The sequence below is a fragment of the Cryphonectria parasitica genome (assembly GCF_011745365.1).
Source record: "Cryphonectria parasitica EP155 unplaced genomic scaffold M406scaffold_9, whole genome shotgun sequence".
Taxonomy (NCBI): Eukaryota; Fungi; Ascomycota; class Sordariomycetes; order Diaporthales; family Cryphonectriaceae; genus Cryphonectria; species Cryphonectria parasitica.
The window spans coordinates 2057323-2073560 of NW_024468917.1; the positions used below are offsets into that span (position 1 = coordinate 2057323).

At 52.3% G+C, this 16238-nt stretch overlaps 5 protein-coding genes across 5 annotated transcripts; 3 read left to right on the top strand and 2 right to left on the bottom strand.

Annotated features, from left to right (window-relative positions):
* Nucleotides 1-1621: 1621 nt before the first annotated feature.
* M406DRAFT_353650 (uncharacterized protein) lies at nt 1622-2210 on the top strand (the record flags this gene model as incomplete). Its single annotated transcript, XM_040922778.1, has 3 exons — nt 1622-1786; nt 1878-1987; nt 2028-2210. The coding sequence occupies exons 1-3, from the start codon at nt 1747-1749 to the stop codon at nt 2208-2210; spliced, it is 333 nt and encodes a 110-aa protein (XP_040771966.1). The 5' UTR covers nt 1622-1746.
* A 1641-nt stretch (nt 2211-3851) lies between these two features.
* Nucleotides 3852-5192, bottom strand: M406DRAFT_334607 (uncharacterized protein; the record flags this gene model as incomplete). The annotated part of the gene is made up of 1 exon (XM_040920957.1): nt 3852-5192. One exon carries the CDS (start codon nt 5190-5192, stop codon nt 3852-3854), a length of 1341 nt encoding a protein of 446 aa, XP_040771967.1.
* Nucleotides 5193-5513: 321 nt separating this feature from the next.
* M406DRAFT_48133 (uncharacterized protein) lies at nt 5514-6914 on the bottom strand (the record flags this gene model as incomplete). The annotated part of the gene is made up of 1 exon (XM_040924353.1): nt 5514-6914. The coding sequence occupies one exon, from the start codon at nt 6912-6914 to the stop codon at nt 5514-5516; it is 1401 nt and encodes a 466-aa protein (XP_040771968.1).
* Nucleotides 6915-7925: 1011 nt separating this feature from the next.
* On the top strand, nt 7926-8843 carry M406DRAFT_222050 (uncharacterized protein; the record flags this gene model as incomplete). Its single annotated transcript, XM_040915611.1, has 3 exons — nt 7926-8049; nt 8128-8468; nt 8550-8843. Coding segments are annotated over 3 exons (759 nt in total), but the record flags the coding sequence as incomplete, so codon positions are not given.
* Nucleotides 8844-9854: 1011 nt separating this feature from the next.
* Nucleotides 9855-11828, top strand: M406DRAFT_358432 (guanine nucleotide-binding protein beta subunit-like protein). The gene is made up of 5 exons (XM_040923892.1): nt 9855-10003; nt 10159-10196; nt 10261-10387; nt 10488-10805; nt 11042-11828. The coding sequence occupies exons 1-5, from the start codon at nt 9962-9964 to the stop codon at nt 11465-11467; spliced, it is 951 nt and encodes a 316-aa protein (XP_040771970.1). The 5' UTR covers nt 9855-9961; the 3' UTR covers nt 11468-11828.
* The last annotated feature ends 4410 nt before the right edge of the window (nt 11829-16238 follow it).

Genomic DNA, 16238 nt, shown 5'->3' on the forward strand with positions numbered 1-16238 from the left:
GAAGCACGAATGAGCACAGATCGGGTTCATCGCTGTGATGACGAAAATACTATGTATTTTGTTTCTGGCTCCAGACCTGATCTTTCTTTTCTTCCTCGAGACACCATGAGGCGCAATCACCAGAAGAGACGTGCTACTAGGCACTGACATATCGACTCTGGACAGCTACGACGCTGAGCATTCACCGCTACGAAGAAGGCAGAGCTGTATCACAGTATTCTCATGGTCTGCCAACAAAGTACCATGCATTCCTGGTATACATTTCACAACCGCGCTGATGCCCCCTCGTATGATCATTCTTGAAACCCCTTTAGGATTTCCCTCTCGCCTTTACTATTGAGATCCCAGGGCCACGTGTATCACCCACGCCACCCTCCTGCTCTAGGACCCTCTTCCCCCACTTGAGACACTTACTTTTCGGAGGGAGAAGGAGGCAAGAGAGATGCACGTCCAGCCCTGCACGCACATGGCATCTGTTGGGCTATGGCGGCGCTAAGAAGCGTTCACTGATTCGAAGATTTACGCATCAGGGTTGCAATGGCTGCCGTCTCTCGTCCAAATTAGGTGTTTGGGGAAAGAAAAGGAAAACAGGGACATGTTTCCCTGTGTTGGAGGGGTGCCAGGGTGGAAATTGCTGGCTCGCCTGGCGGCACATTGCGGCATGACCTCTTTTTTCAAAAGTGTTGTTTAGCAGCAGCACCGGCAGTCGCTGACCAGTGTCCAGGGCGCTGCCCTCAATTCTCAGCCCAACTAGACGGGCTGTCGCAAGCTATATTTCGAGCGGGGGGTGCATACAAAATCTTGGGGGCCGAAAAGGCGAGACCCGTCGTCAACCCTTCAAAGGCCGGCTGTTATGCGATTACAATTACTATGGTACTGCTGAGAGGTCATAGCGACCTTGTGCTGCTTGCCCTTTGTTTTTTGTTTTTTTTCGAATGGAAGGGAGGGTAACGTTGGGCCCAAAATGAGCGTGTCAGATTTCGCATCATACTGTACCTGGTGCTGGCCGTGCATGCAAGAGTTGGTGTGCCGGACCGCCCCATCCGCCCTTCAGCTGCGAATCGTCGCACTAGCTGCGAGACATATGCCGAATGCGTCAAAAGACGGCGAACTCAAATATTAACGAGAGTTGCTCAAGTGTGCTGGACCTTTTGCCGAGAACTCGCCATGAGCAGTGAGGTCGAGCCAACTCACATGCTCTCTGACCAAGATTTTCAAAGTCATGTAACTGCTTCTGGAGTGTCGGTCTGGGCCTTAAGAACGATCCCCGGCTGTCCCGGACAACATGTTATCTCAGCACCCTGTCAAAAGTTTAAAGTTATATATACCCAAAGGCGATCACTCAACATTCAGATCGGAGGCAACGGAAGGCTCAAGCCAGGGGGGGAGGGGGAGGATTCGGTTGTCGCCAAGGTGAAGACATATCCCATGCCTGTATATAATAATGCAGGATTCTTATAATACCGGAAAGGGCTCGGACTGTTGGGGCTTCTCTTGTGTAATCACCCCACCAGCTTGACCGAGTCGCAAGGAAACACTCCTTTGAATTGATTCCTCGAAACTGCCATTTGTTCACATGACAAAACAAGAGTGCGCTCGGTTTCTTTAAGGCCATCTAGGCACAATGCAGGTATTCTTCACTTCTCACTGCCGCAATCGAGTGTCGTTATTTATACAGTATACCCCATACGGCTCACCCCATTTCCTTCATGATGACTCTGCGCCCATCGAGCAATCGATGCAAACATGTCCAAATTACTCAATATTAACTACATGCTTCCCAGGAGTGCGTAGGCAATAATGGTCATGAGATAGTTGATAGATAGTTCATGAATTATACAAAACTGAAAGATCAAAAAAAGAGTAAAATCTTGCAGACCACATTCCCACCCTCATGTCCCTCCTCAGCCCCGCCAAGACGTTCTTCACAAGCTCCAAGATGAAGATCGCGATCACCGGGGCCCGCGGCACCGTCGGCCGCGAGGTGGTCAAGATCTTGTGCCAAGGAGGGCCACCACACAGTGCAGATCAACCGCAGCGACCAGCCGCACGACGGAACGCCCGACTCGGAGATGCGGACCGCGGACGCCGCCACCGACTACGACGCCACGGTGCAAGCCCTACGGGACTGCGACGCCCTCATCCACCTCGCCGCCGTGCCGAACCCGCTGGGCAGACCCGACTGGCAGACGCATCATGAGAAGGAGTAGAAGCCACTGGAGGCACTGCTATGCGAGCACTAAAAGGATGGCCATCTCCAGTGCGAACTGGAAAGGATGTGGAGTCTATAGACAAATAGACAGGATTCGCACAGTTACTGTTTCGTTTAGAAGGCAGAGAAGTTCAACAAATAGAGAAAATTAATGTGTTAAATCAGAGCCAAGCTAATATCAGTGCCATCATACACTATGATCCCTCAAATGTCTTTGACAAGTCGAGGGAATTATGCACAACTCTTGTCCTTTTTCTTTAACAAACCGGTTCATTACCTACCGACCTCCGAGCAAAGCGATGCGCCTCACTCATCTTCTTAGTCTCGGTACACAGAAATTGGGCTTCGTTTTTCCGGCCTCAGACGTACTCTGCCACGGGGAATTTCGTGCCCATGCTCTCATATAACATCAGCATGGCGAGTTGATTCAAAAACCTTGCGAACCGCTCATTGAATCGACGCCTCCAAACGCTTGATGATCAGCTCGTTTATGCAAGCCTACCTCCTCTACCAGGCAGCTGGCTAAGGAAACTGAAGGACTGTTATTGATACTGCAAGCATTGACTTTTTTGCATGAAGGCCTCATGAACCAAATGAGGACTGCGTCAATATAATTAGGCCGAGGAGCGTCAACAGTTCGCAATGAGGCCATAGACGTGGTTCAACTATGAGAAAGAAAGGGAAGCGGAGATGTGCTTTTTGGTCGAGTCATAGTACCTAGCTACTGAGGATGAAGACTTATAAACGATTGTGATCGCCAATATCCCATTACTGGGTGTCAATGTCCCGCCACACGACTGCAGGATCTGCCATGCGCACCAAGGCATCTCTGTGAAGGATCGTTACAGAAAGTATTGTATTATATATCTCTAAGTGGCCTTGCAATTGTCTTTCTCTTCTTTCATCAGAGAATCAGTTTCTCATAGGAACACAACTGGTCGTGCAGCATTGCCACCATGCCCGAATTTTCCTCTCTTCAGGTTTTTGGCCCACAGACGGTGAATGAGTTCCGAACGCCCTGGTATATCGCTAGCCGCGACCTCACGCCTCCTCTCAGTTCCTAAAGCCGTAATGAAGGTTATCAAGAGTCTGCTCGGCGGAAGCTTCAATGTCGGCGTGCCAGTTGGTTGGCTTTAGGACACAAGGCTGCTGGCCAAGGAACACAGCCTTCCTTAGTGTTGCTGAGAGACTGCCCAGGTGCCCTGATCTTGGGTGTTGCATGTGCCTGATGTGCTATCGATCTCGATCAACAGCAGGATTTTGGACAACAATTTGGCAATGTTGCTTTTGGCTGATAGCTGGATAGGAAGACGCGAGTTTGCTTCCTGACGGTTCTGAAACGGCTTCGTCATTTTTTTCCCTTTCTTTCAAGAGATCGCCTCGAATGACCTCTACGCACTTGATCAATAGCAGCCAAGAATGGTCTTGGAAGATATTGTAGCAAGTCTGCCACTCGTTGATCCCCAGTGCTTATTGTTGGTCACATAATGGCAACCCGGGGATGCACTGCAGTCCCGTACAGGCAACACGGCCAGCAGCAGGTGACGAGGTTCTCATGTTGACGAAGCTCTCGCACGCTCCACCACAGAGATATGGTGCCGGGCTGATACGAATAGCTGCCTGGACAGTTTGACCGGACTTACCAGCTCGAATCGAACCGACTTGATCGTTGCTGAGGGCCGCGATACAGCCGTTTCCATGCTTGCACCCGCCTCTGTCGTTCTCGCTCCAGGACGTCCATCTCTTCGAAGTCGACATCACCAATCTTGCCCTGGGTGGCATTATCAGCCTCAACCCCTTCCGGGCCCATGATTTGTGCAAGGCGAGATGGGAGCCCGCTTTTGCTGGCCAGAGGAGCATCCTTGACCCCTCTCCACTTAGCCCACTTCCTTTTGCCTTCGGCGTGGCTCATCGCACCCATATAGATGGCATTGCCGGTGTTCTTCCTGTCCCTCGGATAGAGCGTTTTGTTCCAGCATGGGTCATGACCCATCGTAATCGACACTCTGCCCTGGAAATGCTGCCTCAGTACTTGAAGGAGAACCCTGGCCTGCCTCTGGTTGTCAAAGAAGCGCCATTCCATGAAGTGCTGGCCACTGGGAAGTTTGGAGCACTTGACAGGCTCTGACTTGAGACCTAAAGGACCCAGAGCCTGCACGACCCTATCATTGCCCAGCAGCAGCTCACGTAGACGTTCTTCAGTGAAGCCCTCCTCATCCGGGTTTCCACGTAGGTAGAGCACGCGTGAGGAGTTCTCGCTGAAGTCGTTCCCAGAAAAGGCACGGTCGTAGTATATAGCGACATGCGGGGGCTGGCCACGGATCAGGAACGAACCCTGCTTGGCGAGGCGCACCAGATCCTGCGGTGCGGCGGCATGGTCGAATAATACGATGGCGGCTTTCAAGTCCTTGCCGTTCTTGCTGTGGATTTTGTCTGGGATGGCCACGGATAGTACACGGCCTACAGGTGCAGTTTTCGCAATTCCTCGCACGATATCGAGGTGTGTCACCGTCGGATCGAGCCCAAAGATACGGGCGAAACGGTAGAACGACGGTAGCTGGGAGGTTTCATCCTGTGTCTGGGCCACCACCCGCTGAGAGGATCGATTGCGGTTTGGACTCCGTGTTGGTATTGCGAATGAAGCTCCGGTTCTGCGGATTCTGACACCGATGTTCGACCCGTCCTTTTCTGATACTACAAGATCTTCCTGTGAATTTGGAGCGGCGGCAACCTCAGATCTAGGCTGCGAATTCTCTAGCCTAGGCTCTGCGGTCTGATCATCGAGGTCCAAGTCGGGCTTCTTCACGGCTTCTGAGTCTGTCGCCGAGGCAGCAATGGCGACGACCTCATCAGGAACGCCAGAAGGCGTCGATGACGTTGAGTATCTTGATCGGCCTGACAAAATTCGTGACCTGAGTACTACACAGGAGCGGAATGCTTGCAAGCCTGACTTCTGGCTATTGACCTGAAGGAGAGACATTGACGGCGGCAATCCGCTTGGACCTGCGATGCCTCGAGATATGTCTTCACGTTTGCTCGTTCGTTTATGATGAGTGAAGTTAGTTGCTGCCTTTAGGCCCTTTACTACTCCAGGTTTTAGAAGATGCAGAAAGACCCCAGTCTACCCCTAACCCTGAGAAGTATTGTCCGCAGACCCTCCCAAAGTTCTACTCATCAGTTCTTCCATCTGCGATTTTAAAACATCCAAGTCTATTTATACTCAGGAAATATATCTTGATCTATGCTGTCTTTCCTTCAGGCTCTAATCTATTTCATGCAGTGTAAACATTAAACTTTCTCTCTAATTGCGAAGACCTTTGCTCAGGTAATTCTGAGCTGCGTCAGTAGCTAATTTCAATCCCGCGATGACCTCCGTGAAGACAGGACGTGCAACAACTTGCGCCACGCAGCAACGCCGGTGAAGGTCTTGAAGCAATGCCAAAACCTGCACGTCCTCTTCTGCACGCACCAGGCTCAGGATTTCCTCAATGAGGTGCGCAAAGGCGAGGATCTCCAATTTTTCCAGCAGCGGCGAGACACACCGATCGTATATTGTTGCGGCACCGAAATCGCCTAGTAACGAATGACCCTCCGTATCCGTGAGGATGTTATGTGCGTACAGATCCCCGTGTGCGATGCCTTTCGAGTGAAGATGCGCCGCAGCTGATGCAATGCCAGTCAGGATGTTAAGGGCCTTGTCGAGCGCCAGTATCGCATCTGCTGGGTATGTGTCTCTTGTGCAGGTCTTCAACGACGGCGGTTGTCCCAGGGTGAGGTAGTGAGGAGGGATGAGTTGCATAACAAGGCCTCCTTTAAAGGAACCGCTGGCCTCGTCTGGATGGCCCTGGATCTGGCCAAGGACATCAATGATGCCCTCGTGCTGGCCTGCTGCTATGCAAGCTCGCATCTCATCTAGTGGGGTGCCGTCGCTCGTTAATGCACCTCTGAAGAGCTTGATTGCGACTTCAAGCCTAGTTTCCGGGTCAATCCGCCAGAGGCCTTTCGATATGATGCCGGACGCCCCCTGTCCAAGCGTTTCATGAACCTCGAGGTCGGACCAAGCCACGTGCGCAAGCCTGGTATGTGTATGACCATTCGTGTGCACTGGGACTCTATCCGTCTCCTCGGTCGGCGTAGAGCAAGGATTACCAGCAAAGCTGAGGAATGCCAACTCAGGCATGTCGAAAAGCCACTCTGGAAGTGCTTTTAGCCTGTTCGAGCTGAGACGCAGAAGACCCAGCTTCTTGCATTCCCGCATTTCCTCGGGTAACGACTCAAGCTGATTGCCTGCCAGCATGCACTTCTGCAGTCTTCCACAATTCCCAATGCTTCTTGGCAAGCTCTCCAAGTTGTTATCCGTCAGAATCAGCCATCGCAGACAGGGCGGAAGCGCATCCTCAGGGACAAAAGTCATGCCGTTCCCTCGAAAGGCGACCATCTCCAGCTGGGGGCAGGAAGCCAGCTCATTCGGGAAAGTCTTGAATTGACATTGTGAAAAGAAGACGATTTTGAGATTCGGTAGGCTCGGTCCAAAATTTGATGGAAGGGAGGAGAGACCTGTCCCTGAGAGGTCGAGCTGTTCGAGCGTCTGGCCGAGATCCAAGATTTCCTTGGGGAATGTTTCCAGAGCACAAGTCAGTTTGAGCGTTCTCAGAGCCTCGTCTTGGTAGCCTCCTCTCTGGAGGATCTCGAGGTCGTGCATGTTAGCGAGCTGGCGTTTGGGCTCTTGTAAAGCAAGGAGAAGACAGACTGTAGGATGAAAGAAAATAACCACACTAAAGACGCCTTCCCCTGGTGTGCCTTCTGTTAGATCAATCTCACGATATGTGAACCCCTTGGGCCGGCGCGTTGCGCCGAGCCAGCCATCCTGGCACGTGTGGATCCGAGGACGTTCTCAGGGGTAACACTGTCGTCGTCCTACGATAAGCATGATAAGCATTGTGCTATGTTACAGTAGTCCAGGTTAGCCTTGAGGGAGAACTGTCAAACTGAGAGAAGACACAGAAGGAGTTTCTTCGTCTTGAAGCGAAATGCAGGAAGGGCAGGCAAGGAGAGAAGACAGCCGAATGTTGTAGGATGACTGAAGCCCTGAAGCGACAGGTCTTGAAAGGTGTGAACGGCAAATTGACCTCTTGGACTTGTATTGATTCATAAGCCTTCTCTAGCGTTGGTGAAGATGCTGAAATGCCTCTTTGAGAGTCATTGACTTGAGGAACTGCTTTGGAATTTCTGGTTTATCATGAAAGAATTGGAGTGAAGCCCCCCCCCCCCCACAAACAGCGAAGTGTGAGGCTCAATTTGTGGAACGATGCTAAAGCCTTGAACTGAGCAGGGGTCTGGAGAACTGGAACCCCACTTTTTATGCTGGGTGGAGCTCGGGCTACTCCGCCTACCATGGAATACCTGCACGCCGTGCTTTCAACAACATCGTTCTAAAGCAACTCAACTTCGTCACATTTACGCCCAGCTTAACATCTTTCCATGCAACATTCGCACCAAACCCTCGAGATACCCAAACTCGCCCAAACTCCTATCACATATTGTCAGGATGAGCGAGGAAGCGCCGCGTAAGCGCACTTCGTCTTCCACCGATGAGGATCCTCCCGCCAAACGTCAGCGCACCGAGTCGGCGAGCACCGCGAAGTTCGTTGACGCCCCCAGTCCACCTGTCGCAGCACTTTTGGATGGTGGCGCGATCAGCATAGAGGAGCCACCAAATGAGTACCATGTGAACAGGACGGCATTACAACGCTCGATTGCGCTTGCGCTGGAGCACGTTGGTTTCGACACCGCTACCGAGGAGGCCTTAGAGAGTTTTACGCTGATGACGGAAACATGTCAGTCCGCCAGTTGTGCACTGGCGCAAATCAATGTGTGCCTTTGGTTTTAGTGTTTCTGACAGCGGACAATCACAGACCTTGCATCTCTGTGCGAAGATATCATGTCGAGGGCCAATCACGCACGCAGAAATATGACGATACCAACAGACTTCGAGCTCTCCCTCAAGTACTTCAACGTCGACCTGACCAATCTGAAACGACATCGCCGCAATGCCATTCCACGGGAGAAGATACGCGCACCTGAGCAAGAGATAAATCCCAAGGAAATGAACACCTTCAGGGATCTGCCGACCCTTGACCAAGAGCTCAGCGGCAAGCCCGACAAGGACACAAAACTATACATACCCAAATATTTCCCTGACTTCCCCAGCACGCATACCTACAAATACACTCCAACCGATATCGAGTCTGTCACAGTGCGCACACCCATCCACGAGGCAAACAGTGAGGCGAGGGGCAATGCTCCCCCGGCACCCGACTGGCGCGGCGACCCCAAGAAGATCCGCGAGGCGGCTGCTGTACAGGCAAAGCAAGCTGAAGAAGCACTGCGGAAACTCGTGCGTGCTAGCAAGATGGCAAGTCTCAAGGACCTACGTAGCACTGCCGAGAAGAACCCAGTGGCGAAGGTGAAGTACGACCTGTGGGAGGACATGATGAAGGAGATGATCGAGGAGCGCGGCTCAGCAAATCGCAAAAACGATGCAGCCAGGGAGGATGTCGCGGATCACAGCATGATCGCAAACTCCCAGAAAAAATACTTCCGACGAGAGATACCTCGCTCCCAAAAGAAGAAGTTGGGTGTAACTCTTGGGGGCCAGGGCTGAGGGAATGCGCTCAAGTTCTCGACTATCTCAATGCGGTGCAATGCCGCCGGACCCAATACAGCGACCACTGTTGCACTTGGCTTACAGTCAAGAGGGGGATTCACGCGATTCTAGGTGGTCATCTGGCGGACGTGAGGTGAGAGGCTTCATTCCCACAAAGACGGGCTTTCTCATCATTGTCGAATGCAGGTTTCACTTGTAGGTGCTCCATCTGTCGGGTTGTTCGAGCGAGCAACGCGGCAAATGGTCTCAAGTGGTGTCCTAAAAGTTCTTACCGAGCGCGGCAACTCTGCCATCCCGATAGCGAACTGCTTCTTCTGTCATGCCTTTTCAAGGAATTGAGTAATGGTGCAATTAGCGCATCAGGAGCATGAAATACATTAGCAGCACTCGGAGCATATGTTCCTTGGAGGCCGGCTAAGGGCGCAGGGCAGTGTGTTTGGGGCAGTTCCCATAGTGACAGTGCCTGGCAACAAGGCGGCAGAGACACTTTAGCGAAGCATCATATTTATGACAATAGTACCACATACACAAAGTTAGCATCCGATTCTCACGCCTCGAAGTGTCGAAGGCCCCCTCGGCATGAATGACCGAGCCGTTTGGCGATCATCTTGCTTTTAAGATATGTTACTTCTAGGTGCGTAGAACCCATTTGAGTCTAAAGGTACGCAGCTGAGTCTTTTTGTGTCTCTTCATTCTATGGCTGTAATCGTCTGCCACTTCCTGGTTTCTCACGTCCAGATTTCCTTATTCATAAGGACAGAAATGAGCCATCTGCACCAAACGGAGGCTTGTCGTTGAGGAGCAGCTGGCCAGCAACTGGGATGCTGACTAAAGCGGGTCCTTGCCAGCTGCCCATACTAAATTTCAGGTCCCACCCCCTACATTGTGATTGGGCTAACGCCAATTTTCTCCTCGCACACTTCAGCTCCAGATTTTGGTTTGGCGGCCGGTCTCGTATCGTTGCGACCTTGGAAATCTTCAGGCCAATTGAAGCTCGACCATACCCAGCCCTTTCCCCTTCCCATCCTCCAAGACCTGCTCTTTGTTGATCCGTTTTCCTATCGTCGACGAAGAACTTCAGTATGGCTGAGCAGCTGATTCTCAAGGGAACCCTCGAGGGCCACGTAAGTTGGACCAGGCCACCCACCTCCCACGTTGCCTCCTTGAGCCCCGCGCTGCGAAGCACGAGACGACCTCGACGGCGTCAACGGCGACCACGACTGGGTGCAAAGTTTGGCAGATTGCAGGAGCACAAAGACTGACCTGTCTCATCAAACAGAATGGCTGGGTCACCAGCTTGGCTACCTCCATGGAGAAGTACGAACAATGCGAAAATCACCATATCTTCGAGACGTCCACTTTTACTTACACGATGCGATAGCCCCAACATGCTCCTGTCCGGCTCCCGTGACAAGACCCTCATCGTCTGGAACCTCACCCGCGACGAGTCCCAGTACGGTTACCCGAAGAAGTCTCTGCACGGCCACTCCCACATCGTGTCTGACTGCGTACGTACCGACCGACCACAAAGATTGAGAGATGGGCTCGAGCTACTATGAAAGGCATTGGCGCGGGACATGAAAGGCTGATGGATTTTTCAACGGGCAGGTTATCTCCTCCGACGGTGCTTACGCCCTGTCCGCTTCTTGGGACAAAACCCTGAGACTCTGGGAGCTCTCCACCGGCACCACCACCCGCCGCTTTGTCGGCCACACCAACGACGTCCTCTCCGTCTCTTTCTCTGCCGACAACCGCCAGATTGTGTCCGGCTCCCGCGATCGCTCCATCAAGCTGTGGAACACCCTGGGCGACTGCAAGTACACTATCACCGACAAGGGCCACACCGAGTGGGTGTCTTGCGTCCGCTTCTCTCCCAACCCCCAGAACCCCGTCATTGTCTCCTCCGGCTGGGACAAGCTCGTGAAGGTACGTTTTCCCCACTGGCGGCCCATCCATATCCTGTGCCGCCATCTATCCGAAAAAATCTTGATATGATGTTTTGCATTTTTTTTATAAAAAAGTATTTGCTACTTCAGAGCTTGTTTGCAAGCCATGAGACAAACAATCACCCTGCACTGATCAACTACCTTTGGCAATTTATTTTCTCATGACCACGGTCGCGATATGTGGATGTCGAGGGTCCGTGCTGACATCCTTCTCAGGTCTGGGAGCTCTCCACCTGCAAGCTGCAGACTGACCACATTGGCCACACCGGCTACATCAACACCGTGACCATCTCCCCCGATGGCTCCCTGTGCGCCTCCGGTGGCAAGGACGGTACCACCATGCTGTGGGACCTGAACGAGTCCAAGCACCTGTACTCCCTGAACGCCAACGACGAGATCCACGCCCTCGTCTTCTCCCCCAACCGCTACTGGCTCTGCGCCGCCACCGCCTCGAGCATCATCATTTTCGATCTCGAGAAGAAGACCAAGGTCGACGAGCTCAAGCCCGAGTTCGCCTCCACCGGCACCAAGCGCCGCGATCCCGAGTGCGTGTCTCTCGCCTGGAGCGCCGACGGCCAGACCCTGTTCGCTGGCTACACCGACAACATCATCCGTGCCTGGGGCGTCATGTCGCGGGCATAAGCGCGTAATGCTTCTGCTGCTGGAAAAGATTCTGCGACGGTGGGGATGTAGAAGGAGGTGTATGTGCGGTAGAACGTGTGGCTACTTGACTGCTGCTACTGCTCGGAAGACCAACGCATCAAGGGTCGGGTATTGACGGTTCATGGTTTTCGTGGGGCGTACAAGGACTGCTTGCCTCGTTTATGGTCTTTACAACAAATGGGTGAATGGAGGGGGCCAAACATAGCCAAAAAAGAAATGCCATTTCGACGTCAACTTCAGGTTGTGCAGAAGAAAAATCTGGGCGAGGTTTGCATCTCTGATCGGCTGAATGATGACTAGATCAGGTACCCTGTTGAAAAGCCAAAAACAAAACTTCGAGATTTTTTTTCTCAGCTGGTGAAGGTGCTCGTGATAGGTCCTGTGCGGTTATGAGGAGCTGGCGCAAGCCACAGTCAAATCTGTCATCATGTATACTGAGACCTCTTCTGCGACAGTACCCGACCACAATTCGACACTTGGTATATCCAGGTCACGGGCTGATCGTCTCCGTGTGTACGAAAATATAGGGACCTGCGGTCAAAGCTCACGTCACATGAGAGGACTGCAGCTTGTTCAGTCTTCGTGCCGGCTACTGCGAACAATTATGACTATCGACTAGATCGTTAGACAATGTGACAGGTCTAGATTTGAGAGACCTGGAAATCAGCGTTCCAGACGTGATTTGTTCGGTCTTGAGAGAACGACCCGAGTGCGAGACATCGTGTCACCGAACCTAAGTAGTAGGTATATAGATGGACAACTCCTTTGCGCCAAGAATGACGATGAGTACATCAGCCAATATGAACTTAATCCGTGCCGTCTCCCCCTACCCGTAGACACTCTGAAGGAGACGAAGCTGTCATGCCAAGCGCAGTGATAAGTAGACCTCATGCTGCCTTATCATTTCTCCGCAAGCGACGAACCGAACTTGATGGGCAAACGTTCGAGTAGATGTCTCCCTCGACCCTCACGGCCTCAGGTCCAACCTCACCAGGCCATTCAAGCTGGCAGAGTCTGTCTACTGTGAAACCAAGCGGCTACATTGATGACAATGCGGATCCCCAACCTGCCTTGAAAGATACGATCGATATCGTTATCCGACGTACGTGCATATCCTCCCACAAACGGCAAGACAATGGTGCCTCGTAGTTGCGCCAGAGGGAACCTCCTCCCTCAGGCAGCCGTCTCGCCAGCAAGCCGCCCCCCACCCCCCGCGGGGCCGGCGAGCAATAGCAGGCGACAGGGCCACTGGGCTTGCTGCAGCGCCGTGATCACGATAGCTCAAGGTTCGACAGACGGAACCTCCACCAGAAGTGAAGTGCACTGATGTTGAGTACGTTTGTGCCCTGAGTCTGAACCTGTAGTGGCCTGCCAGCCGAAGAATCCAGTCATAAATGGTATACGCGCGCTGACAGCAAGATTGGGAAGAGGATGAGCACCGCGCGCCCGAGAAACATGAGATACCAGCGCCGAGGCTGGGCAGCACACGATCAGAAGCGCGCGAGTGGATGTGAAAGCACTTGTTTCCAGAGCCCTCTGAGCCACTGAAGTCCCCCAATGGGTCAGTGATGGACATGCCCCAAACGCCTAAGGGGAAAATGAGGGGCGGAGACTGTCCGCGACACCCAGCAACGACAGGGCCAAGGTCATGCTGCCCTCCATCAGGACATGCTATTGGCTTACCGCTTCGATTATTGAGAGCTAGACGAAACTCAAAAAAGTCATTTGCACGAGCAACAGACTATTGGTACAATGCTATACTTTCAAACATCCGGGCGAAGCAGGCCACGTCAAATATTGAGTATTAGCATGATAAAGGGTAAGGACAAAAGAGTTGCATTGCAGCCACCTGGGGCCTATAACATATAGAAACGGGGCCCATCGCTCAATTTGAACACCCCCGCCGCAGCGGCCACGCGTCGTCAGCGCGGACGCATGAGCAGGGTGTCGCTGGAATGGGGGAGAGTCGTGAACGAAATTGTCTCACTTGAGCCTCATTCCGGTACGGTCATGGTCGCGTCAAGTGGGCAATGGTCATCATTCCCTCTAGAAGGGGAGAGGTATGTTGCCCATGTACGACATGCCGAGCAATACAATTCGAAAAGCAGAAAGGAAAAAGGAAAAGAGATAAGGAAAAATTACAGAGGCAGGGATCACGTCGCGGGTATAAATCCGGGCATTGACGGGGAGACTGCAATGTCCGCTGGCCAGTTCATGCCCAGCGCGATCGACAGCGGATGAAGGCGGTGGGCAAAGCATAGCCGAAGCCTTGTCCAAACGTCTAGGTTTGGGGTTGTCGAGGTCATCAACTCCAGACGATGGTGAGTGGGAAAAGACAGAGGCGCTCCCATGCGCCGCTAGAGGGTTCGGCCCGTTGCGGACAGCGCTCTTTCTCTCTCTGAATGCGATTGTGTCAGCTAGAAATTTAGCCCTGTCCGGACCGCACGCTGAGTGAATGAAACTGGGGGCGCCCAAATGATGATCTGCTGTGTATCGTGGGACCGTTTCGAAGGCCCTCCCGGGTGAGGCCTCACGACTACAAAGTAGAAGCAAGACAACATCTCTGAAATGTAATTCTGAGAGATTAAACAAAATTGCCGTGTGTCAATCATAACAGCGCACGTAAGAGTATTTTTAGAAGGTTCGAAACAGATGAGGGAAAAAGAGAAAAGAAAGAAAGAACAACAAAATTTACCTAGAATCCCATCTCTTGGTGTGATTGACGGAGGGATGAGGGGCCCTGTATCTGAAACAGAGGCCTGTTCTGGTAAAGCACGAGGAATGCCCCCCCCCCTCCCCCCAAAAAAACCCCCCCCTCCTCCCGGCCCGGCACTTTTGAGAAGATACTGTGGTGGCTCGAGAGAATATTAGACCTCGGGGGTCACATTGGTGATGTTCAAAGCATGCATCGTCATTCTGCGTCTGGACCGGTGCTGATGGGATAGGATCGATAGGATCTTAATAGCCTTCCCGATTCAGGCATGTGTGGTCACGGAAGGCGATTCTACTATAGTGAAGGTCGGACGGCTGGGGTTTATTTTCCCGTTCCTTCAGATCCAGGTACGCAGGCGAGCTGGCGGTCGTGCTGCTACAGGTCATAGTCTTCAGTGCGTGAGTAAAGTACAAGTAGGTTCTAAATACGGGTGGTGGATCGGCCCCGTGTGCCGCCGTGAACTGTGCCAGATCCCAGTAACCATCCTTCCCATGGCCTCACGAAGCATGATTTCACCTTAATGTGTTGTTCTTTGGTTAGTCCCCGCTGCACTACTGTTGGAGTGATATAGCGCCTATCAATTTGATACTGGCAGAGGCAGAAGACGAGCAGGACAGGTATCAGACGGGCTTGGCCCCTCCTCACGTTGAGTGCTGTTAGCAAGTATCCCTGGTGCCCTCTACAGGTGGTGCAGGGGCCTCCGCGGGGGCTGAGTTGCGTTGACGGTTGACTTTTTTGGGTCGGTGCAAGAGCAAAGCCACCTACAGGGGCTCGCATAAGTTTTCAGATCAGATCGAAAGAGGGGTTCAAGAGTCAACTACGTCGTCACGAAAAAATTACGAGGGTCACACAAAATGAAAGACATTCAAAAAAAAATTGAGAGACATTATCATACATGTTCCAGACACGGGCGCGATGGCGTCAAGGTTGACACTGCTGCTCTCAATCTTCCCGTTGGGGTCCTTGGTATGAGAGAATGATGTGATTTGCCTGCTCTGATTTCTGATTTGACCCAGGCGCATCCCTCATGATTTCCCCTCGAGCGTCAGAAAGCTTCCTTCCCCACACTGAGGACCCTGCTCTCAAGTATCCAGAGCTTGCTCCTTGGCTCCTTCCCGCTGAGCCCCCTGCGCATTGCGACTGCCTTCCAGGCCCTGCATCCACTTACAGCCAGGGGCCCCTCTACTAAATTGGGTAGGCGCAGTCCATCACATTATCCATCTAGTCCTCCACCTTTGCCTCTGCCCATCGCCTTCGCCTTTCCTGTCGACAACCTCGACTTTTCCTTACCCTCACTATACTCTTTTGTCACACCTTCCCTTTCCATTTTTGGCCCAATAATTGTGCATTATTGCACTGGGTTGTCCCTTCTCTTCGAAATCATCGCCGACTATTCCGTTCTATTGGCGATACTACTGACATTCTTTCTGTCCTTCTGACGATACCAATACCCCCTTTTCCTTTACTACCAAGTTCTTTCCTGCTTCTCTTCCACGACGAGTATTGATCTAAGTTTCTTCTCTCTCACTTACCTTTTCGAGACCAACATACTTGTTTTTCTGTTTCCTTTTTTCTATTTTTCCTTTTTTCTTTCCGTTGCGACCTTGGTTTCAGTTTCATCTTGAGACCTCAATTTGGCGACTCTTCTTCGGACTTTTGACCACCTTTCTTTTTCTTCTTCCGCCTCCGCTTCCTTCTGCCGTTTTACCCGTCCCGTCGGTCTTATTCTATAGACATCCCGCGACACTACTACGACCGCCGACCGTGCATACTTGTGTGACTTGAGGGCAGCGTCACCGAGTCAACAGATCCACGCCCGGCTCGCTCATAGAAGCGGATCTGACGTGCCGGGAGATTCGAGCAGAAGAAGGCCCCAATACGGCTTTTGTCTTGTTATCTCAAATACATTCTCGCCAATCGAGCCTTTTCCTCTGGTGGGAAGCACTTGGTCTGGTTATGGACTAGGCCGGCCCCGTCGAACCTCAAACCATCCCTTACTTCGATCTTCGCGCCCACGTCACGTCGCTAGGAAGGGAG